Consider the following 23297-nt stretch of genomic DNA (forward strand, 5'->3'; position numbering starts at 1 on the left):
TGCAAACGAAATATGAAACTTATCATGATGGCGTTCCATTACACACTCGCCGTGCGTCGCAGAACTTCACTGGGCTTCTGAGCGTATGCAATGAACATGCGGAACCCAGTCCCACGCTTCTGGCACTCGCGGAGTACCTTCCGGTCATTCCAGATACTAGGATCGGTATTTCCAGTCGAAAAAATGGGATCTTCATAACATTTCGAATACCACCAGCGTCCGACACGAGCAACAATCTTGGCGATTGACTCATCGTTTGCCGGAGATGGGGAAGGGTCAGAGAGCAAATCGCCGAGAGAGATATTCGCATCATTCGACGGGAATTTAGATGCAGTTCCCGTGCTTTGGCTACCGCCCGCAGTAGTGACAGAGATGGTAGGTAGCGAGAATTCCGTGGAAGGGGTGGTTGTTGAAATAGAGTGTGCTGATGAGCTCGAGTCGGAGGATCGCAGGACCATTCCTGCAACTGGAATGCGAACCATGCAGCGACGGAGACTGTCAAAGCCCTGTGCGCCGAGCTCACGTTGGACGCTGTCGCTGGTTGGTTTCAGGCTGAGGCTCGAGTCTGAGAGACAGGTCATTTCTTTGAGTTGACGAATAGCTTTGCGCGTGTGAGGTCCCATGTTGACCATGTCGCGGTCTAAAAGGCTCATTTCTAGATATCCTCCGGTGCGGAGGACACGTCTGCATTCTTGGATGATGTTGCATTGCACGGCCTCGGAGCAGACTGTGGGGAATCGTAGCACAGCGACTGTGAAGTAGTCCTTCGGGAAGGGGAGAGGGTTGTCCAGTCCTGCGTGATACACAGTGTGGTGGTTGGTAGGGGGCTGCCATGCAGCGGGGTGGGGAGGTGCCGCGGATATAGGACGTCCACCCAGGCTATATACTTCGGCATCTGGATACGTCAAGGAACAGTAGAAAGACCAGTCATCATTTCCCAGTCCGTCGATCACAAGAATTCGCCCTTGTCCTCCGGCCTTGACGTGGTTGTGTGCCGGGCTGAAAAGGACTCGGCCGAAAGATAACCAGCGACTAGTCATGAGCGAAGCAGAGCGCATGTTAGTCCGTGTCACTGCGTCCCACTCACGCTCCGAAGATGCGGCTTCTTGTTCTCGGTGGAACTTTGGTCTAGGTGAAGGAACAGCAGCGAGGGAGTTAAGAAACGTAGACTGCTGTTCACGACGCTGATCAGCTGAAGAAGGCTGCTCAGTAGGATTGGCAGCTTGCTGGGTCTTCTCCTCATTTGAGCCTCTATATCCAGCAACAAGATCACTATACGACGGTTGAGATGAAGGAGCGGTAGAGGATTGCAAAGCAGAGACAATCTGAGAACGACGAAGATGAACAGAGCTACCACTCGAGCGCACTGAATTGCCACCGCGTACTGGCTGAGGGAGATTGGAATTATTCAACTCGTCCTGAAGAGCCCTGCTCGCCATCGTTGCAAGTTCAAATCTGTCCTCTTCTTCAGTCTTTTCTGCCTCCTCGGGCTTCGGTTCATCTGGAGACAGAACATGGTCAATAAGATCATCGTACTCATTCCACACCTCGTCCTCAGTCGGCGGAGAACCTGGAATCGGGGGCACGGCTGTAACTGCAGCCAGAGCTCCAGAGCTATCTGACGAGGTTGAGCCTTTCTTTGGTGGAAATTGAAGGAACTCATAAGTTGAGAACGGTCCGGCGAGGAACTCTAAAGCGCTGGTCTCCTCGGAAGCGCTAAAAGTCGGGTTGAACCCATCGCCCCAGTTAGAAGATTCGCTCGGACCAATCCCCAAGTCCAACGGAACGTTGGCGACAAGTGGAGGTTCGTATGAGCTTCCTGTTGTTGGAACGGTGAGAGAAGGAGATTCGACAACACTGAATGGACGCGAGAATGACTGCATGGCGGGGTGATGATGGCGATCGCGCCGCGAAATTACTTGTGGAATTCGGCCGACCGAGGCCAAGCGTGGACGTTGTTCAGGTGACATCTCGAGCTCGGGAGCCATAAGGTTGCGATTGAACATGGCCGTCCTCGGCGATGGACGGTCATCATTTTCGAACTCGCCGTGCATCTTTGGCGGAGATGGCAACAGAATTGACGGCTTTCTTTTCCGGATGCTCAACCCTCTTGGGACTTCTACAGGATGGAAAATTGTTTCCTCCTCTGTTGGTGGAGAGTCTTCGATGTTGTTAATAATTTCATCGAGCTCGTCCGAATCAGCATCCACCAAGGCGTAATGGGCAACGGACCGAGTGTTCAGGACCGGGGAGATCGCCGCATGAAGTTTCGCGGTCTGGGATGAGGTTGTTGGAGGAGTTGAGCTCGTCTGTTCGTTGGCGCGGTTCTTCTGGAAGAAGTTCCACATGGATGTCTTTCCTTTCTTGGCTTGTTGCTTCTCGACCTGCTCAGGTTTGGTGGGTTTCTCGGGGGACTTTTGAGCACGCTTCGGCTGGTGTACGGTGGTATTGCTTGGCTCGTGGCTATGAATAGACGTGTTTGTGACAGCAGCCTGGGGGTTCGCAAACACGCCATGTCTCTTTCCTCTTGGAACGGGCATGCGTGACTTTGATGCAATTGGACGATCGGTTGCGTTAGATTGGTACCCAGGGCTCTTGCTTCCAATCGGCTTGGTGCCGTTAGAATAGCTTGGCGTGATAGTCTCACCGAATGTCCCCGTCGACGTCGCAAGGGATTCAGTAGACTGGCCAGTCGAGTATGATAGAAGAGTTTGGCGCGGCAAGTTCGAGGTCGACGCAACACTAATGCTGCTGAAACTCTGCTCACTTTGTGTTCGTGACAACGATGCGCCGTCCAGTCCACCGCCATTGATAATGACAGGCTCTAGACGGCTCATTAGAAAATCGTCAATGTCCAACTCCGGGCGACTCGATTGACTCCCTTTGCTAACGGCACTTCGTGTCGTGCTTGTTGATCTGGTTCTTGTCCCACTGCTACCACTACCGCTTGCTTTGCGGCCGCGCTGTCCGTATTTTCCGTAGCCCTCGTGGCCTGTTCCCGCGGCTGGACCTTTGCGAGTGGTTCGAGCTTGCTCCGTCACATTTTCAGACATATCCGGCTTAGACTTCTTTGTGAACAGACCAAACCGCTTTTGTGTTGGTATTTGCTTTGGTTCTGGCTTCTCTTTGGGAGTCTCCTTAGTCGATGTCCGAGGTGTCTTTTTAGATAGTATGGGAGATCCGCCATCCTGAGAAGAAACTTGGGAGATGGTTTTTGATTGCAGCGAGTCAATTGATGCAGCGGCAGCCTGGTTGGGAGTTGGGTGTTGCTGTTGGGTCGCTAAAATCTTTTCTATCGACTCGCGTCTTGTATGGCCCGTTGTTCGAAGATACCGTAGGTTGCTTTGCACAATCGGCGAAGTTTCAAGATCCAAGCGATGCGTTCCATCTCTGCTCGGTCGTGGTGGAGTTTGTGGTGTCTCCGCATTCCGTGAGGGGGAACATTCCACGGCCCTTCGTGGGTCAAACAAACTTCTCTCGGCTTCCTCAACTTCCCTCCGAGCCTGCTCAACGTCGATTTCGGAAGATTTTGAAGGGCTGAAATTGACCGATGACTTTCTCGGCGGCGGACTGAAAGGTGGCCCCCCGGGTACTGTAGAAGGAGATTTAGATGGTGGTGCCCTTTGGCTTTTGTCGGCCGCTATTGAGCTTGAGACAGAAGGCTTTGTAGGAAGTGCCCGCTTTTGAGTCTTCAGCTCCGGCTTTTCTTGTTGAGGGCTTGCATGTGCCGGTGGAGGAGAGAAAACAGGCAGTCTTGTTTGAGACGGACTCGGTTGTCTCAAACGACCAATCTTTGTAATACCGGGGGAATATGATGATAATGATGTTGGGGTAGACCCCCGACTCCAAATACTCGGAGACTCCGAGTATCTTGTCGAGGGGCTACTTGCCAAAAAGAAGGGAGCGGGAGGTGCTGGCAAGTTTTGCGTATCAACTGTCGTTCGAAGACTTGCCAGTTCCACTGGACCATTAAATCTAGACCTCACTGAGTTAACTGTAACATTACTCTCAGTCTTGCGGTTTGGTTTGTAAGAGGAAGCCGATTGCTCTGAAAGCGAGGACGACGAATTTTCGTGCCCTGACACATTGTTCATGACGAGGGAATGAGACTCTTGTGGAATAACAAGACTAAGCTTGTCAGAGTGAGATTGCTCCACATGTTTCCCTATTGTCGGTGCCCTCCTTCGAAGAACATTTCGTGCTCGTTTTGGCGGGGGCAATTGTTGTCCAGCAACGAAAAGCGAGGGTGTGTTAATCTCCGGGCTCGAAAGCGAGGAGGGGATTGGCTGGGTAGAATTCTGAGAGGAAGCAGACACGGGCGTAGTTGGAGATGTTGTGTTACCAATACTGGGGCGCGGAAGCATGGATAGGCGATTTCCACGACTGGTAGATCGCTTGGTAGCTGACGCCGCTGATACTGGGGCAGTATCTTCGACATCTGAGAATGATGAGGTTCTGCTCCTAGGGGTGTAATTGACTGGTCGCGCAATTTGGGACCGTGGAGGTCGAGCATAAGCACCAGCATTGGTACGTGATAAGTTTAAAGATGAAGCATCGTGTGGCATGTGATGGCCAGAACTGTACGACATGGCGTACGGATGAGTGAAAGTTCCCGGCTCCAATCCAGGGACAACTGATTAATCGGTGGGTGCATGTACTTCGTTATAGCAATCATCACGTCGTTATGGGAATATGTAGCTATCTGATCTAATCAGCTTGGTCCAAATTCCTCATGCTTAGTATATAAACTCACGGCATCTGAGTCATGTCAAACGAAAATATCAAGATTGATGGGCGCCTAGCGCTTGACAGTGGGGGTATAGAATTAAGTAAGTAAAAAGTAGATGAAATTCGCAAAAAAAAAGAAAAAGGGTATCTCAAAGTCACACAACTAAAAATTAGGTGTCAATAGACATTGCAGGGATGTTAAGAATCATAAAAAGGAAAAAAAGACATGGACTAACAGACGTCAGTAGATAAACGAGAAAAGTCCACTGTGGATCGGCGAAGCCTTAAAGCTGCAGCTTCGCCACAGTCTGGAGCAATGTGGCGTTCAATTTCAGGGTTGTTCTCCAGCGTTGGCCACGTCAGAGATAAAATCTGGCTGAAGTATACAAAAATAAATTGTAGTGTTGTCACAAAGAGATCAAAGACATTGAGGAATTTCTGAGATGCTGGACATTTATGTGCTGACTGGTCTTGCCCCTCTGATGTGGGGGAAAAATGCCTCGAAACCGGAATGCCCATATAGAACGTAGCCAGGGATCTCATTGGCAAGAAAGTAATGTCACTACTGTGATAAGACGGGAAGAAATCCAGACTGCGCAGACCTGGAGCCTGTCAAAAGGACCAGAACATCGCGAAAGTTGCGCGGTGCTTCTGAAGCGACGATAGCCCCCATCGCAAAGTCAAAAGGGAGTTCTACAAACCAGGGCGATCCCCCCAGTGGCCGGATGGACAGGATTGCGCGCACGGAAGCCCACATGGGGAGGTAAATACCGGTCCACTCGAGGGTTCTCCCCTAGCACAGACTTGTCGTTGGCTACTTTGCTTAAACGGTATGGGCACGCGGCGGCAAACAGGTATCGGGCTAGACACAACGTGACAGGGCAGTACAACCCGTGGCGTACCCTGGGCTATTCGTCATGTGTGCCTTGACTCGATAAGAAAGAAAAAATGCTACAAATCGTGACTCGATCGCACGTCAGATCAGCTGATAGACTCAAGCTGAGCATCTGCACAATTGGAATTGTACACCGATATGTAGCGGACAACCTCGTATTAACAACCCAACCAGTCTGGTTATCGCGTCTCCCTCGCCTCCTAAACAGCGCATTCGGAGACGCCGAACCACTCAAACCCAAATGGTGAAATGATCGACGCGAAGGTGATTTTTTTTTTCGTGCTTTTATTTGTTGGCGGTTTACAATTCCAGCCCTTCCCGGACGTTCGGAGAATTTCCCAAGGTGGTTTCAAGGGACCATGCATATGCGGATAGACGTAAGGGTGTCTTTTACCCTCAAACGCTTCAACTTCTCCAACACAGTCGCATATTTCTTTCCCAGAGTATTTGTTTGATACCGTACACTCGTATACTCGTATATTCTAAGACACTATCTCGAGCTTGGAAGATTTCCCAACGGTCATGCTGGTCAATAGTTTGGTACAGAGGCCCGTCCCGAACCTTTCGAGGTTCCAAGGTTCCAAGGATGAGACTGAAGGGGCTTTAAAGTTGAGTCTAACTTCTAGACTTGTATGACTCGAAGAGCCAGTGACTGTCCGTAGAGAGCATTTCGTCCTTGGCCCGGGTTCGATGTTCGAGGCATGGAGCCTCGAGACTGTGGAGCCCGCTAGGCACTGGGCTGTGACGGCCCACTGGACAATCGAGCAATGAACAAGCCCTGGACGAGAATCAAATGTTAGCTCGCAGCCACCATCTAAAAAAAAAGCCAGCTGTGGGTTGCGATTCGCGGGGAGGCCATTGAGCTAAGTGGGGAGGGCGTCAATCCGGGCAATAGGAACAACCAACGAGAAATGAGTCTGGAATGGCATTGACCAGTGTATGTTGTCTATTCAATTGTAACTAATACTGTATGCACTCTGTGCATGGGCACTCTCGGACTCTCAAAAATAGTAAAGACGTGAGGTCCCACAATCACGGCCTGGCCTCTCCTCGACTAGTGACTGGTCGTACTGGTTGACGCCCATCCTGCAGGAACAAGCGACTAATGCACTCTTCAGCTGACTTCGCACGCAGTCGCCGGGAAATTATTTCTGGGGGCCGCAAGAGAATTTGGGATTGAGTTCGGTCTGGGTAGGTCGATGCTTAGATATAGCAAATAGAGAAGTTGAGAGAGCTCAGGTTTCCTCATACACCTGAATTGCCTACATATGATTATACGGACAGGGCTACTTCTCTATACAATATACAAAACTCCATACACTTGTACATTTTCATTGAGATCCACATATATTAAAACAAATAGAATGGAATGATTGACCCTGAAATTGTCCGGTAGCATATCAACACACAAACGCCCATGATGAAACAAGAGATGGAACCAAAGCCCAAGTCAAAGACTAGACAAAGCAAACTATTGGAAACATTCAAGCGGCGGCTGCAAACCGCTTCTTGCGAGCCTCCATGGCCGCATTATCCTTCTCACTCCAAGATTTCTGGGCAGTGTTCCCACCGGCATTAGGCTTCTTAACGCCAGCATTGGTCTTGTTCCCATCGCCACGGTCGCGGTTGCGATTTCCATCGCCACGTTGGCGGTTGCGGTTGCGTCCAGCTCCAGTATCACGTCTCTTGCCTCCGCGACCACTCTGGTCGTTGCGGTTATCATTGCGGCCCTCGTTACGTCTCTTGCGGGAGCGCTCATCAGGAAGTGCCTGATCAAGACGACTGACACCCGCAGCGGGGGTAGTCTCAGCTTCGGCACCGGTACCGAATCGCTTAGCGCGCTCCAGTTGCTTCGTAGCCTCCTTCAATGCTGTGTCGTCGTCCTCAACAATACCGAACTTCTGCGCGCGAGCCTTGCGCTTCGCCAGCTCTGCCTCCAGATCGGTCTGGGGCAGTCCTCGTGTGTAGTCAACGGCGGGCTTCTGTTCAGTCGCAGCTTCGGGCTGAGTGGTGGGTTCGGCGACAGCGCCGGTCGCCTCGACCTTCAAGTCCTCGGTGGTGGCGGGGTTCTCGTCGAGCTGCTGGTTGGGGACAGCGACGGGGTTGGAAACTGCGCCCTGGCCACCAGCTGCGATCGCAGCTGCGCCAGCTTCTGTGGATGGCTCGATGATTGTCTCTGCGGGTTCGTCGTCCCAGTCAATGACGTCCTCGGCGGCGTCAGTCTTGGCTGCGGCAGGAGCTGCGGCAGGAGCGTCGGATGGCTTAGTCTCATCATCTTCCTGAAGGCGCGAGACCATTTCGGCCTTCTTTCCAGTGTGCGGGAGAGAACGAGTCTTCAGAATCTCGACCAACTCGGCGTTGGTCTTCTTGCTGTAGTCGGTGGCCATTTTGCGATCGGAGATGGGTAGGCTACAATTGGTAAAGGGAAGAGAGGGTGGAAGTAAAAGTAGTTGGAATAATAATCAGATGTTTGATATTCAGAGGAGACCAAATATCATACTATGTGATAAACAAAAGAATGGAAAATGAATTGCTGAAGGAAAGACACTCAGAGACGCGATCTCACCCAGTGGAGGTCCCCAGGTGCAATTACAACAATTACATAAGCAGTTTAGAGTGATCTCATTGGCCACCCGGCCACCAAGCAGCAAAGCCAGATCCACCTCTTCTTGAAGCTTCTCGATCATCGACTTGTGTTTATTTTACTTCCTTTATTATATTCCACAACCTATTCCTTCAAATTAGGACGATGTCTACGTCCCTACGGTCGTACATAATTTATAAGTATCCAACGACAATACGGAGTATACTTGAGAGACTAGAGCTAAATACCTATATGGATTCGCTGGGAGCTATTGGTGAACGTATAATTCGGCGCTTCCGGCCAGAAAACTGATACAATATGACATGTCCTCGATTTATGCTTGATTGTCCAGGTTTCCATTTCCAAAGAATACGAGACACGACAAAGATCCATTGTCATTGGCAGCTAGAGTGCTCCGTGCAGCGATCCACATGCCACAGTGCAGAAGCTGCGGGACTCGAGCTGGGAATCCAGACGAAGACCAAGAGCTCATCGAAAATTTAACAGGCGCTTTCATCTCCGAATCAGAGGTTGACAACTGTACAACGTACGGAGAACCGCGACAATTTTTTGGGGGGAATATGGGGGACCTGCATGCACTGCGCCACAACAAAAGCAGGTTTATGGACTACGTACATCATACGCCACATTGCTTCCTCAGGCATCGCATGAACCATACGCTGCTATCATGCTATTCCAATGTTGTTGTCAAAGTACGAGTACAAAGTAGGCAAAACGCACACGATGGGTCTTTCAATCATCAATGTTATACATAGAAAAGTCCATTTTACAAATTAAGCCTTTATCCACCCTCTTCTGCCGTGTGTCTATGAAACCGAAGAAGGCGGGCAAAATATCTATAAAAAAAAAATCAAAAAGATGAATCGAAAATATGTCACAAGGCCGCAAAAGCGGCCGAGTATTCTTGTTCATTCTAATCAATCAAAGTAGGAAATAGAAGAATTGAGCAGAAACCCACATCCGCCCTCCAAGGATGTGCCCGTGACCGGTAAACGTTGGAAGCTCACCAACGCCAGAGAGATGGAATGTGACTCCTTGGTCAGCCCTAATAATCATTAAGATCACGCTTAAAGCTAAAATGAATACCATCTGATAAAGATGTTGAAAACAACACTAACCAGCTCCATACGTGCAAGCCCATGTCCACTTCTCATTGAAGTGTATGTTATCCAAATCTGCTTGTTTACCGTGGATCCATGAATAATGCGGTGGGGAAACGTTCAGATTTTCCGCTGCATCGCGATATACGATCCCGGAAATGTCAATGGTCGAAAAGGTGAAAACATTACTACCCCACAAATTACACGCAGCATGTGGAATTCTAGAACGTCTTTCGTGGAGCATGCTTTTTGCACCCAGATACAAGAGTACCCAGAGAATATGGCTAGCACTTGAGAAATATAAACCCAGATTTACGATGTAGAATGTAGATGTCAATGAAAGAGAGATGAGAGAAGAAAGAGACGAAAGAGAGGTGAGAAGAAGGTGGAAGGTGGAAGGGAGATAAGAGGTGAGAAGCACGCATATATAATCCTGCCATCCACAATAGCCTGAGGCTTTGCGGGATCCATTGGAAATCGGCAGGTTCTGACAAACATTTACGCTGTTCTTTTCCTTCCCTGATTCTATTGTTGCAAGGCTCTGACAAGAGCACAATCGAGCCCTAAAGTGTCTTTTTAGATGTATGTGAGGCGGGTTAAAGAAGCATATTTTGTGCAAACGACTTTTCTATGTATGACCAGGGACTTTGAAAAAAACTACAAAGACGTGTCAAGGCTGTATAAGCGACTATTCTTGTGGGTAATCATTAGAAGGGCTCCAGGGCTCCCAAGCTAAAATACATGCGTCGGAAATTTACAGGGCTCCGAATAGGCTACGAAGATAGAGAGCTTCTCAAGCTATGATGACCGGTTCGTAATAAACTAAGCATTACAAAGTATCGTTGGGTTCGGCAACCCGGAACGCTGTATTTCAAGGACAACCCTAATCTTACATTGATTGTCGTAGGATGCCTCTTAGATCCTCATCATGGCGATCGTCAACTCATTCCTACTCTCCATCCTTATTGAAGAAAGGTCCTCGCCGGAAAGAAACCCTCCCAATCCGCCTGTATTCACCATCTCCATTCTCAAGTCTCATTTTGAACTCCACCCCGGGCATCATAAATTCACCGAAGCAGTCCAAGTAGGCCTCCATCCACTCCTTCCAGCCCTCCAACCCTTGCATCATCGTAAAATTGCTCGTGAGATACTCAGCTCTCTTGTCTGGTTCGGTCACCCATCCAAACATCTTCAGGTTTGGGATCATCATGGCCCAGAAAGGAATGTCGGGTGGGTTCAGTTCCCCGCTGAAACATGGGCCGGGGGCAATGGCGAGAATTGATCGGATTCGCTGGATATTCTCTTTGCTGAATGTTTTCTTGAGTGTAGCTTCGACTCCTTTGTCCAGGTAGACTTCGAACAAGTTCTCACCATAAAGGATGTCCAAGCATTCATTACTCATTTGTTTGGAAACATGCAAGATGTTAGTCCAGAGAGGAGTAGTGTTGGAGAACCTGTCTCGAAGGGACGGGTCACGCGTGGAAACCACAGGTTCGACGCCATATGGTCGATACATCGCATTTGTCACTTGGATGGCGCATTTTCGGGGGATGCACAAGGCAAATATTTTCAAACGTAGCTCGGTGGGTATTATGTAGAGTAGAGATGTCGTAGTGGTTGGACTTGGTCGTTCAGTCTGGTGGTCTTGTGGGCTCTCCATGATGTTGAACTGGAAAGGTAGATCCAATCACTTCTCGTATGTTTCGTTCAGATGCTGGCTAGAAATTCGAATATTCAGAATCGTCACCCTGCGTGTTTGTGTACCTTATCAACCGGATCAGATCGGCGATTCTGAGATAAATCCACGACGGACCCCGGTAGCCAGGGAGATATTAGAAAAAGATTGATAGTAAAGATAGCAGCAAGTGAATATGTCACATAGACGATAGGAGGGATGGTAGGGAGCCCAATTTGACAGCTGGGCCAAGTAGGAAAATAGCTTGGATGTGGTGATTGGTAAATGCAGAGAGCTGGGTTGTAGGAAGAAAGATGAGCCTGATTTGCTGAGTCGTCGAAGGACCTTCATTAGTTTAGTGGGGATCAAACGGTTCATATCCTGCCCTCGAGGGTGTTGGATAACGGCGTTGCAGTGGCTCTAGGCTCCGATATCTATAGGCTAGAACAAAACATTAAACACAATGAGAGCTAGGAGCCTCTCTGACAATGCCCAGCTATATTATCTAGCTAGACATGCATGTGCCCTTATTCACAGGATAGCCATGAAAGCATGAAGAATTAGGTTTGAAACGCTGTAAAGTGTGCACAAAATAACGTTTGAGATATTAGACCTCATTAAGATCCCCAAGCTTTTGAACTGCACTTCTCACGGTGGGAAGAGACAAACACGTCTAGCATAAATTAGGCGAGTCGCACAAAGCCCGGGTACATATATAGGTACATCTATGTAGCAAGTGTGAGAGATCAAATACTCAGTCGTTCATGAAGCCCAACAATATGTCGAAGGGCAGGCTTAGAGTGAGATTTTCTGACTATCTGTCTTTTCTTTCAAATCCCTATATAACCGCTTGTGCTGCTCCAGGAGAATTAGCGTTGCCATAGTCTGTGGTCCTAGCCGAACAAAACCGGGCGTCCACCCTCGAAAGACCCATCTCATTCCCTCTGCAGTTGTAAGATCCTTTATCACGTGCAATACTCCTTCTTTGTTTGAGGATCCCATCAACTGAGTCTTAACTACATCGATCGGACTGCACAGTGTCGTAGCAACTAGTGCCGCCAAGAACGAAGCCGATAAATGCAAACCGGGATGATCGTTATGAATGCCAGTAGTTGCCACTATCAGATCCCTAAAACTATCATATGATGCAAGCTGACAGCTGGTCATCATACCACAGCGGAAAGAATTCGGCCACAATCCCTGTCCAAAGGCCTTCCATCCCTCTTGATGCTTAATCTGTCTCCACGCATCGAATATGTGTCGGTAATTGCGACGAAGGTGAGGAGGCAGTGAACCGTCATTTTGCAAGCGGATGTTGCCTATATCTGAAGAGTTGCCAAAGATTGCGCCAATAAATCCAGAGATCCCTGCTAATAGACCAAGAACTGGTGGGGAGGTGGGAATGTTGTTCGCTTTGGTTTGCTCTTTTAGTGTCTCGTAGAGGCCGATACGGACTGAGCCATATGTTACTACCGAATGGGTGAGTATCAATTTAGTATTGATCGAAGAGGTGGAATTTTTAGGTGGACCAACACTGTCTCATAAACCCTGCTGATAGCTTCAAAATCATCAGTATCTCGTCACAATCAACATTGTTCTTCATTAGACATACCCCGTTATAAAGCGCAAGTACACCCTCACCCTGAACGATTCGAATGCAGGTATTGAGTGTCCCGGCTTTGCCACCACCCTGCTCCATTTGCATTCTGACCTTGACTATGATTTATCAATGAAAACTGTGCCTTCAAAAGATTTGAAATAGCTGGACTCACTCAAGTCCAAAGGGTGAGAAACAAGGACCGCCATACATGATGCAGAACCCCCAAACCACTTCGGATAAACGATTGACTGAGATATGTCTACTGATTTGCTCATACTGAATATCTCAAATAGATCCCCCTTTGTTTTCAGGCTACTTAAGAATCATTGGATCTTTTTGTATCTCGCATGGTGGCATATAGCCGATTTGGAGGCCATCACAAAGCCGGCTGTAGTGCGGGGGGTTACCGAATAGATGAAGTAGGCGGTTATACCCCAGAATCTTCAGTCTACATATGAATACTCTTTGTACTGTAATTTTCTTTATGTACGACATGAATTAAGGAGATTGTCATGTTCGTGTTAGGCTAGCAGATGAAAGGGTACCGCTGTTTTTCTCTTTATCAGTCAGCCCAGGTCCTCTGATATATTCAATTCTAGGAATTCTAATCTAGTCTCAAGCGAGTGGCAAGCATTGCCATTTGTTTTCAAATTAAGAGGACCTTCCTGTAGTCAGAGCTGCGGGAATCTCATCAATGAGTGAGAATCTATCTATTTAAACCAAAGCTGCGTTGGGAGTTGTCAAAAACAACGTCATATATATATCAGAAAGACCGAGCAGTTGTGGCAATGACTTCAACATGTTAGATTGAATACCAAGTGAGAATATCAAGTGATCAAACATCCTGATATGTTTATCGAATGCGCCTACCATGGACATGGCCGGGACAGTTAGAGTGGTCAAAGCCATGAGTTGGTTGGACGCGTTATTGAGATTGCCCAGGAAACTTTGCATAACCTTGGATGGAGCCTACAAAAAAACAAAAACCTCGTTTCCTATTGACGCAAGGGTCATTAAACAATACTTCGAGTCTTTGACCAGGACGTAGATTACAGACATCTTCTCCAAGCACCCGGACAAGCCGAACAGTTGATGAAAAAGGAGTTCGCGTCGATCGGGGGTAGTGTAAGCCCAATGACACTGTGCAACGAGGCATGCGCAAGCACAGGGGCCAAGTCGCGGGATCCAAAAATAGGAATAATCAAAGTGTTTCCTGGACGGAAACTTTCAGAGATTAAACTGAAAAGAACAGATACTACACTTGATCTAAGCCAATAGGCAAAGAGAGCTGAAGAAGAAAGAAAAGAAGAGGAAGATCCGGGGGAAGGAGGGCCCTCTTATATCCCCAGGGCGGTCGGTTTCTGCCAACAATTGACAAATGTGGCAAACAACAAAACGCTCGCTTGTTTTCCTTCAACGTTGAAGTTGGCTTCATAAGGTTGTAATATTGGTGTTGTCTGCTGGAAATGCAATGATGAAAATGATTATGGTGTCTCAAGCAATTTCCCCGGGTAATTAACTTATCAGTCTATGTAGGTCTTCTAGTATATAGGTTCAGATGAAAAGGTACCTTGTACTATATAAATCAAGGTTGAATCGTGCTGGTTAGATTCATAAATGATATCCCTACATTGGAAAAGAGACAGCTCACGGAAGAAGAATCAGATGTTCACTATACACAGGGCTTGGTTGAAGCAGTAGAGGTAGAAAAAAAAACAGACACACAAAGGAGAATGACAAGACATAATAGCACAACGCCATGGGAAGAAAACATGGAACATTTGGTACACCCTAGCCAGCGTCGAAAGTTCCAGGGTTTATAGATCACATCAAGGAAAAAAGGTCGTTCCTCTTTTCTGATTTTTCCCCCAGCACAGGCGAATCTAACCATCTAAGAGGGTGCCATGGGAAGGTTTTCTTCGGGTTTGGTTTTTCATTTTTATTATTGTGTTGCCAATACCGTCTATCGGTCAACCTCACCGAACACAAGATCCATAGTACCTAGAAGAGATTCAATGTTAGAAGCTGGGAATTGAAGTAGATAAAAGAACAAAGACTTACCGATAATTGCGACAGCATCGGCGAGCAGGTGACCACGAGACACCTGATCGAAGCCACCCAAGTGGGCGAAACCAGGAGCACGGATCTTGCAGCGGTATGGCCGCTCACTGCCATCACTGACCAGGAAGACAGCCATCTCACCCTTGGGGGCCTCGATGGCTGAGTAGGTCTCACCAGGGGGCACAGAGTAACCCTTGGTGAAGAGAAGGAAGTGGTGAATGAGAGCCTCCATGTTCTCCTTCATGGCGGCACGGGGAGGGGGTGAGATCTTGTAGTCCTCCACGCGGACCGGACCAGCGGGCATCTTGTTCAGACACTGGTGGATGATACGGAGGGACTGACGGAACTCCTCCATACGGCAGAGGTAACGGTCATAGCAGTCACCGTTGACACCGACGGGAACGTCGAATTCAACCTGGTCATAGGCATCGTACGGCTGCGACTTGCGGATATCATAGGGGACACCCGAGCCACGGAGCATGACACCAGTGAAACTCATGTTGAGCGCATCGGTGGCGTTAACAACACCGACACCTTGGGTTCTGGCCTTCCAGATACGGTTATCCGTGAGCAGCTCCTCGGTCTCGTCAATGCGGTCACCGAACTGAGTGGCCCACTGGTAGATGTCGTCCAAAAGACCAATGGGGATATCCTGCGACACACCACCGGGGCGAACGTAGGCAGCGTGGAGACGGGCACCGGAGACACGCTCGTAGAATTCCTAAAGCATCCGAAGCGTCAGTAAATAAGATCTATCCGTAGTGGCTTTTCACAGCTCTCGATTGCTCACCATAAGCTTCTCACGCTCCTCGAAACCCCACAGGAAAGGAGTCAGAGCACCAACGTCCATTGCGTGGGACAGGACGGACATAAGGTGGTTCAGAACTCGGGTTATCTCGCCGAACAAGGTACGGATCCACTTGGCACGCTCAGGGATATCGACGTTCAACAGCTTCTCAACAGCCAAGGAGAAGCACTGCTCGTTCGTCATCATAGAGACGTAATCCAATCGGTCAAAGTAAGGCAGGGCCTGCATGTAGGTCTTGTACTCAATCAACTTCTCAGTACCACGGTGAAGCAAACCGACGTGGGGATCGGAGCGAACGATCTCTTCGCCATTGAGTTCCAGAATCAATCGAAGCACACCGTGAGCAGCGGGATGCTGAGGACCGAAGTTGACAGTGTAATGACGGATCTTGCGGTCGATCCCTTCGGCCTCGGATTCAAGGCCAGCAGCATCGGGATTCTCGGGAGAACCCTTGTTGGCGAGGGAGGTGAAGGTCGGGTCGGTCGGCACAAGTCGTGTGGCCTGGTAGCTAGTAGCCTCTGCCTGACGGCGAGGAATAGAGGTGGTTATCGACCGGGAACGAGGAATGGATGTGTTGAGCGAGGAGGGGCGGAGGCAGAGCCTTTTGGGCGCATTGCCCGCTAGGCGAGCGAAAGAAGCGGCCATGGAGGATGGAGAATTGGGGGGTCCAAGAGGGAAAAGAGGGGAGATTATCCTCAATCCACGCGCATTCAATGGGTGGATATTGCTCGCTACGGATAGGGAACTCGCTGAAGGTCTCAACTTGGGAGTCGCATTTTGGCTCGTCACGTGAAAAGCTGCCGGGTCATCAGCCGTGCGCTGGTTGGCTTGAAGGGGCCACTATACTGTATGGGTGGTGGCTCCACGCTAGCCTTTCTTTGGTTTAGCGCTGTGCATTCCTCACAGAATCTGGTATTTTCAGATTATGTAATATCTCATTATGTGCGCAGAATAAAGCCCCCTTTGCTGCCTTAGGCAAACTAGAAAATTGCTTCGAGAAATCTCTCTTATCGGTGATCGCGGATTTTACCATCAACCTTCACCAGACCCTCTATAGTTGCTCACCATGGCGCCTCTTGTTGCCTCGCAGGAGGAGCTGCAGCGCCGCCGTGTATGTCTCCAAGAATGATTCCATGCAACTCAGAATACTAATCGTCCCAGATCATCGGTATCAATGCGGAAACCGTCACCAATATCCCCTCTACAGATTTTCCTGGCCATTGGCCCGGAGAGTCGCATGGGTGGGCACTCGACGAATTCAAGAATGTATGTGCTGAAACATTATAAGGAAGGTATATTCTACTGGATTCAGTCAATTCTGACCATTACATCCAACAGAATTTCAAAGTCGAATTCCACCGAAATGAACGGTTCGAGGCTTCCTTCTCGCTGATCGGACTTGACGCCGCCGTCGCCAACGCTTTCCGTCGTATCCTTATGGCCGAGATCCCCACCATCGCCATTGAAGACTGCTTCATTCACAACAACACTTCAGTCATTCAAGACGAAGTGCTCGCACAACGACTGGGCCTGATCCCTCTCAAGGGTTCTATCGAGGGAATCAACTGGATGCACTGGTTCAAGAAGGCTTCCGAAGACGGAGGCGAGGAGGAAGATGGTCCCTGCGACTTCAACACCATTGTGCTCCACCTCGACGTGGAATGCTACAAGAATGAGTACGCAGACAAGGACGAGCAGGACCCCCGCAAGCTGTACACCAACGCCCATGTTTACGCCAAGGACCTCATGTACATGCCCGTCGGTCGTCAAGAACAGTACTTCGTCGGCGACGGTGCTATCGCACCTGTCAATCCGGACATTCTGATCGCCAAGCTCCGTCCCGGCCAGAAGATCGAGATGGAACTTCACTGCCAGAAGGGTATCGGTGCCGATCACGCCAAGTTCTCACCCGTGGCTACCGCTTCATACCGTCTCTTGCCTGTTATTAACATTGAGCGTCCTATCATTGGCGAGGATGCGAAGAAGTTTGCCAAGTGCTTCCCTAAGGGTGTGATTGGTCTTGAGCCCGTCACCTCTGCAGAGGCCGCGCAGCATGGAAGTGGATACGAGGGCCATGCTGGCGAGCAGAAGGCCGTCGTGAAGGATGCGTTTAATGATACTGTCAGCAGAGAGTGTCTGCGCCACGATGAGTTCCAAGGCAAGGTCAAGCTGGGACGTGTGCGGGATCACTTCATTTTCAACGTGGAGAGCACCGGTCAATTTGAGAGTGATATGCTCTTCCTGGAGGCTGTCAAGGTTATGAAGCTGAAGTGCAACCGGTGGAAGAGAGGTCTGACCGATCTGATGGGTTGATCAATGGGTCTTTTCTCTGCTACACCTTATTATATGCATTCTTTGGCGTTGGATTTTTTGGCTGCCTTTGCGCTGTACATTTACTAAAAGTCGATCAGGGCTTCGCCTCACGAGGCTGGAGTCTGGATGTGTTAATTGTCTTGGAAAAGAGCCCAACAGCTATCTTTTGAATTCTACGCAGTTAACTAAGGCTAATCATTCCGGTCATAAGCTATCTGATTTCTCGTAATTTTCGCATGAGAGGGAGGACAGAATGGCCTTTATTTGAAGTGAAGACGGAAGCGGAATGTAGTGGTGTAGGCTGGGTCGCTGACAGCGACTTCCTCTCCATCCTCGATCAAATCTGCTAGCTTTTTTCCCAAGTGAGGTCTGGTCATTTCCTCAAGCTGAGGTGGGAAGCGCTGGTAGAGTGTCTTCTCTTCAGTCCGCATACTAGGCTTCTTCAATTGAGCCTCGGCCCTTTCTCCGAGGCTGTCAATGAACTCGCCCAGGGTCATATTAGGATCCACGTTCAGCTTCCGGGCAAGTTCTCCGCACACGGGGCAGTCGGGTTTCTTCTCCGCTTCGAAGGTGTAGGTGTATACCCCTTCCTCGCCAGCATACATCATATAGTTGGTTAGGAATGGATTGCAGCCAGTGGCGATCTTGAGCACTTCTGAAGTTGTGGAGGCCGCAATGACGGCATTCGTTGATGCGATAGCCGGAATGATATTTTTGACCACGCCCTGGGTCATCTGGAAGGTAACGCCATGGATATGGAAATGCTGGGCACGTTCATAAGCAGCATTGTATATCCACGATATGTGTTCCATGTCGTCGCTGTCAAAGGTGTCATCTTTGCGCTTCTCTTGCCATGCGATCTGGTGCGCCCATTCAATGCAGTGCTGAGGCTGGCGCGGGATGGTGGCAATGGTGCAGAGAGGAACTGCTGGACGAGGGGCGTGCATATCCAGTTGGCACTCAATGCAGGAGGAAATAGAGGGTAGAATGACACGGGCTTGGCCCTTGAAACCTGTTTGATATATCAGCAGCAAGTTCTAGTTGAATTTGACGAGGCAGGTAGGTAGGTACCTTCAGTTCCACCATCAACAAGTGGCTTCAGGCTCGAAGGGTCATCTTCATCGACCATTGAGATCAACGTGGAATTGATCCAGCGTCGCGCTTCGATACTGTCCAAGCCGCAGACGACAATGTTAAACTGCATGTAGTAGTCTTCATCTTTGTCCTGGATCTTGCCGACGTAGGGTGTGATATTCACTCCCTTCACTCGCTTTTGCACAAAAGCAGCGGCAACTTCAGCTTTGGGCTTTCCAATATCTGCTTGGCGGAACAGAAATTGCCGATTGAGATTTGATATGTCAATGGTGTCTGTTGACTGTGAGCTTCTGGTCTTGGCATTCCGAGTTGAAACACATACCCATGTCGATGACATGAATATCTTTGAATCCTGACAGTGCAAGATTCTTTAAGATCTCGCATCCTAGTCCACCAGCTCCGCTAGATTTCAGTCAGTCTTTCATCTTGATAGAATACCATAATCTTGCAAGGTTGACAAACATCACCCTAGAATTCATGTTAGTAAAAGTGGTATCTCCGAAATAAATTAACTTACAAGATTTTGGAAGATTCCAGAGCATTGATAGGCTCGGGGCCGGGGTTCCAGTCGTCATCTGTAAAAGGACCACGTTTACTTAGGACGTTGTAGAGGTGCTTCCTGTGGGGTATTAGAGCAGATCAGAGGTCTCGAGGGTCATCCAACGCACCATCGACCTTGTTGGTCCACGTAAATCGGAGATTCTGGAGCATCTGGGGTTTCCACATCCACATCCATATTGATAGGATCCTGTTATAGGCAGCTGGTGAGAGTAAATAGGCGCAGTATCAAGTCGCGTTGCACGGGTCAACGCTCGTTGTGGTGGATGGCAGATAGAGTGACCTTAATAAAAGTGGTATCAGGCACAGATCTAGTCTAGCTTTCGATCGGATTATCAAAGTATTCAAGTCACCAAGACTGAAGAGGCTGAGTTGACAACATCACCTGCGCGTGGGCTGCCTCGGGGGTTAGTATGGCTGACTAATCCCAAGCCCGCCTACAGTAATCTTCACCTCAGGCACAACCTCTTCACCCGAAGTGATATTCAAATCAAAGATGGAAGGCCTTCTGACGGCAGTGAAAACTGTAAAGCGAGATTCAGATGCCCTTGTTGCATCTGCTGTCGAGCCTCTGCGTGCTGATCCGCTAGCAAGAAATGACTTCGATCCTGAACATCTATCATCACGTCGCATTATAGATCTACTCAAAACTAGCCCCGATCGTGAACAGCTGTCTGCCATTTTGGGAGCTCTTGATCCGTTCAGCAAATCCAAAACTACAAAGGACTTCGACCTCCGGATTGCAAGTCCCATCACAGGCCAGATTCTCCAACTCTTAGTCAGCACCACGATTCCAGATCATTGGGGATCGCTAGATGCAAAAGACAGCAAAGGGAAAGACGCCAAAGCTCGAGCAGCATTATTGAGATGTCTTAGCAGCGTGGCCGGTATCGGTTCCTTGGTGGCTCAGCTACGATCTCTAATCAACGCAGCCCGCGCTTCTGCCCAGCAAGTGCAAGGTTCAAGCAGCCAACTTGGTATTCGGGATCTCTTGGCTGTGCTTGCTGCTTTGCTAGAACCAAAAGACTTTTTGCTCCGTCTTTCTTCTGACATTTCAGTCATCTATGACAACAAAACTCGACAGCAAGTTACGTGGAGAGAGCTTGTGTCGCTTGTTGCTGCTGGCAAGATTCTATCAACAGCAGCCGAGGCTCTCACTGTTGTTGATGAGTCAAGATCAGTATCTTCAATCTCCTGGGTTGGGAATGGTTCCCAATATGCATCATGGCTTGGGCGCAACGTTTCTCATATGGCGACGAGACTAGCCCCAGATAACGAAAGCGACTGGGCCTCGGTTGCTTTGTTGACAGGGCGCGCCTCAAGCCTTGGATATACAGGTGAATATACAGCGAGGGATTTTTTTGAGCCCCAGGCTAACATCGCACAGATCAGTTTGTCAAAAAAATATACTCGGATCTACTTGTTCGGCAGTCCTCGCCAGCGCACTTCGGAATTTTATTAGACCACCTCAGACGGACAGAGCAGCTTGCATTTGTAGAAGCGATCTTCCGTGATATACAACGAAAGCACTTTTCAGATGACCTATCGGGGACAGTGGGCCAGTCAATCACTCCTTCAGAGCCCATTAAAGGAATGGCAGCTTTGATTTCTACCGTCATCTCTTCTCGGCCAGACCTGGAAAACCAGGTCGTGGAATGGCTGTCAAAATCGCAAGGTGGCTCGATAAACACGTTGGGACTGCGTCGTGCACTATTAGCCACTTTCATTAACCGCGGTAGTAAGTTCGTGTTGCCGAAGGAAAGAGACAACGAAGCTAAGGACCTCCAACAGGTGTATTAAAGCCACTGCTCATACGCAGCCTCGAGCAATTTGGTGACAAATTCTCTATCAAACACGTTCCAAATGTGGTTCAGAATGGTTTGTCAACAATCCACAATCCTCCGTTCCCAAAATATTAGCTCTGACATTGAATAGCAACTGCACAGGTGATTCTTCTCGCCGCCGGCCACCTCTATCGGCTAGATCAAGCGCAAGTGAAAGAAGTAGGCCGATCACGAGCATATCTCAACGCAGTCTCTAATCGACTTGCTGCGTCCTCTAACAGAGCACGACTTCTTGGCATGATCGTTGGAACAGGAATATCTGAACTCATTGAGGAGCCAGGCAAAGTGCTGAAATTTGACCTAGAGGAAATGCGAAGCGAGGAAGCTCTATGGTATTTGGATTTGACAAAGGTCCAAGACGAGGTCGGTTCGCCGGAATCCATCAAAGCATTGCAAGAGCCATTGCCAGCAAACCCAGAAATAGTCCGCCCCAAGCCTAAAAAACAACCGAAAGCACAATTTTCGCGTCAGCATACAAGCAAGATTGTTGCGATTGAAGAAGTCGAGGATAGTGACGAAAATGAGGATGAGGATGAAGATGACGATCTCATTCCATATGAAAAGCCGGACGACGATGCATATGATTCCGAGGATGATCCCACTTTGATCCAACGGAATAAGCCGACAGCGCCTGTGTAAGTACAAATTGCCTACTGATATTGATCTTGCTAACAACTCTAAGATACATCCGTGATTTGATCCCATCTCTCCGAGACACCGAGAATGTCGAGCGCTATCATCTCGGCATCACCACTGCCCCATCCTTAATTCGACGGAAGATAGGATTCGGAACTGAACTTGCCGAGCAGATCGAGGAGTTAGCTCTGACTATCGTGGGTCTTCAAAACGACAACAACCATCCATCATTCCATGAATCTCGCCTACAAAGCATGATTGCATTGATTGTGTCCGAGCCCTTCAAGATGGGCCGCTGGTTTACTGCCATCTACTTCGATGGAGACCTTTCTCAAGTCCAGAGATCCGCTGTTCTTACAGCTCTGGGTTTGAGTGCCCGCGAGTTAGCCGGGAATGGAGAAGGTGATGCTAAAGCATTGCGTCTCCCAACTACCGGCGATACCTCATTCCCATCCAAACGGCTCTCGCCTGCCCTAGAGGCGATGTACTCAGGATCAAATGAGTCTCCCATCGCAACGCTCACCCGGGAAATGTCTCGCACATCCTTGGAACCGCTCGCAGCCAACGCAGCAGATACAATGACTGGTCCCAACGCTCTCAAAGTTCGCACCTTCTCATCGCGTATGGAAGTCGAGAAGAAGCGCCAGCAGCGTGACACCCAGCGCCAAAACTCCACAATCAAGGATCTGCACAAGGTGCTTGCCGAGGGCTTCTTCTTCCCACTGCAGGGCAGATTTGAAATAATGATGCTGCAGTTCTCATCGTATGTTTCATCTCCCCATCTCATTTCAAATCATATACACTAACATTGCCCTAGATCCTCCACGTCATCATACAACCCATTCTTTATCCCCCATCTCCTGACCCTCTTCCTCCAAACCCTTTCCCTTATCCTCTCCACAACAGGTCCCCACACCCCCTTCCTCCCAGCCCTCACCCATGAAACCCTCTCCCTCCTCTTACCGCTACACACAGCTTCAGTTTCCAGCGAACCAACTGTCACTGCCGCACTCCTATCTCTCTTCCTCGCTATAGTGGATCTCAATATTGCGTCTGGCTCAAATGGTGAACAGCGTCTTGTTACCGAATACGCTACGCAGGTGATCGAGTTGCGCGAGTGGGCTTCCCAGGTCTTCGACCGGACGCCGCCTTCAGCTGCGCGGGCTGATCCCAGCTCAGCGGTTACTGATCCGCAGGAGCAGATACGCACCCTTTCTGCTGGTGTTATGGTACGGCTTGGGGAGGTGATAGAGCGGTACCAGGGCCGGTTGATGGGCGTCCATTCTGGATTTAGCTATTAAGTTAATCTTTGGTTGAAATCAAGAATCGAAGCAGATGACGAAACTATGTGAACATCATTGAAAAATTCCACGCCAAAC

The 23297-nt window shown here is 49.1% G+C and overlaps 7 protein-coding genes across 7 annotated transcripts; 2 read left to right on the forward strand and 5 right to left on the reverse strand.

Annotated features, from left to right (window-relative positions):
- Positions 1 to 38: 38 nt before the first annotated feature.
- On the reverse strand, positions 39 to 4565 carry PEX2_003140 (uncharacterized protein; the record flags this gene model as incomplete). Its single annotated transcript, XM_016737592.1, has 1 exon — positions 39 to 4565. The coding sequence occupies one exon, from the start codon at positions 4563 to 4565 to the stop codon at positions 39 to 41; it is 4527 nt and encodes a 1508-aa protein (XP_016598648.1).
- Positions 4566 to 7107: 2542 nt separating this feature from the next.
- Positions 7108 to 8010, reverse strand: PEX2_003150 (SAP domain-containing protein; the record flags this gene model as incomplete). Its single annotated transcript, XM_016737593.1, has 1 exon — positions 7108 to 8010. One exon carries the CDS (start codon positions 8008 to 8010, stop codon positions 7108 to 7110), a length of 903 nt encoding a protein of 300 aa, XP_016598649.1.
- A 2267-nt stretch (positions 8011 to 10277) lies between these two features.
- On the reverse strand, positions 10278 to 10988 carry PEX2_003160 (uncharacterized protein; the record flags this gene model as incomplete). The annotated part of the gene is made up of 1 exon (XM_016737594.1): positions 10278 to 10988. One exon carries the CDS (start codon positions 10986 to 10988, stop codon positions 10278 to 10280), a length of 711 nt encoding a protein of 236 aa, XP_016598650.1.
- A 3578-nt stretch (positions 10989 to 14566) lies between these two features.
- Positions 14567 to 16117, reverse strand: PEX2_003170 (NADH-quinone oxidoreductase subunit D; the record flags this gene model as incomplete). The annotated part of the gene is made up of 3 exons (XM_016737595.1): positions 14567 to 14604; positions 14665 to 15385; positions 15455 to 16117. 3 exons carry the CDS (start codon positions 16115 to 16117, stop codon positions 14567 to 14569), a joined length of 1422 nt encoding a protein of 473 aa, XP_016598651.1.
- Positions 16118 to 16538: 421 nt separating this feature from the next.
- On the forward strand, positions 16539 to 17785 carry PEX2_003180 (DNA-directed RNA polymerase core subunit RPC40; the record flags this gene model as incomplete). Its single annotated transcript, XM_016737596.1, has 3 exons — positions 16539 to 16583; positions 16634 to 16738; positions 16811 to 17785. 3 exons carry the CDS (start codon positions 16539 to 16541, stop codon positions 17783 to 17785), a joined length of 1125 nt encoding a protein of 374 aa, XP_016598652.1.
- A 260-nt stretch (positions 17786 to 18045) lies between these two features.
- Positions 18046 to 19616, reverse strand: PEX2_003190 (NEDD8-activating protein UBA3; the record flags this gene model as incomplete). Its single annotated transcript, XM_016737597.1, has 6 exons — positions 18046 to 18797; positions 18857 to 19153; positions 19203 to 19282; positions 19343 to 19348; positions 19398 to 19499; positions 19549 to 19616. 6 exons carry the CDS (start codon positions 19614 to 19616, stop codon positions 18046 to 18048), a joined length of 1305 nt encoding a protein of 434 aa, XP_016598653.1.
- A 318-nt stretch (positions 19617 to 19934) lies between these two features.
- On the forward strand, positions 19935 to 23219 carry PEX2_003200 (telomere length regulation TEL2 family protein; the record flags this gene model as incomplete). Its single annotated transcript, XM_016737598.1, has 6 exons — positions 19935 to 20775; positions 20826 to 21176; positions 21230 to 21316; positions 21374 to 21917; positions 21965 to 22681; positions 22736 to 23219. The coding sequence occupies 6 exons, from the start codon at positions 19935 to 19937 to the stop codon at positions 23217 to 23219; spliced, it is 3024 nt and encodes a 1007-aa protein (XP_016598654.1).
- Positions 23220 to 23297: the final 78 nt, after the last annotated feature.

Source organism: Penicillium expansum, assembly GCF_000769745.1.
Source record: "Penicillium expansum strain MD-8 chromosome Unknown contig8, whole genome shotgun sequence".
NCBI classification, from domain to species: Eukaryota; Fungi; Ascomycota; class Eurotiomycetes; order Eurotiales; family Aspergillaceae; genus Penicillium; species Penicillium expansum.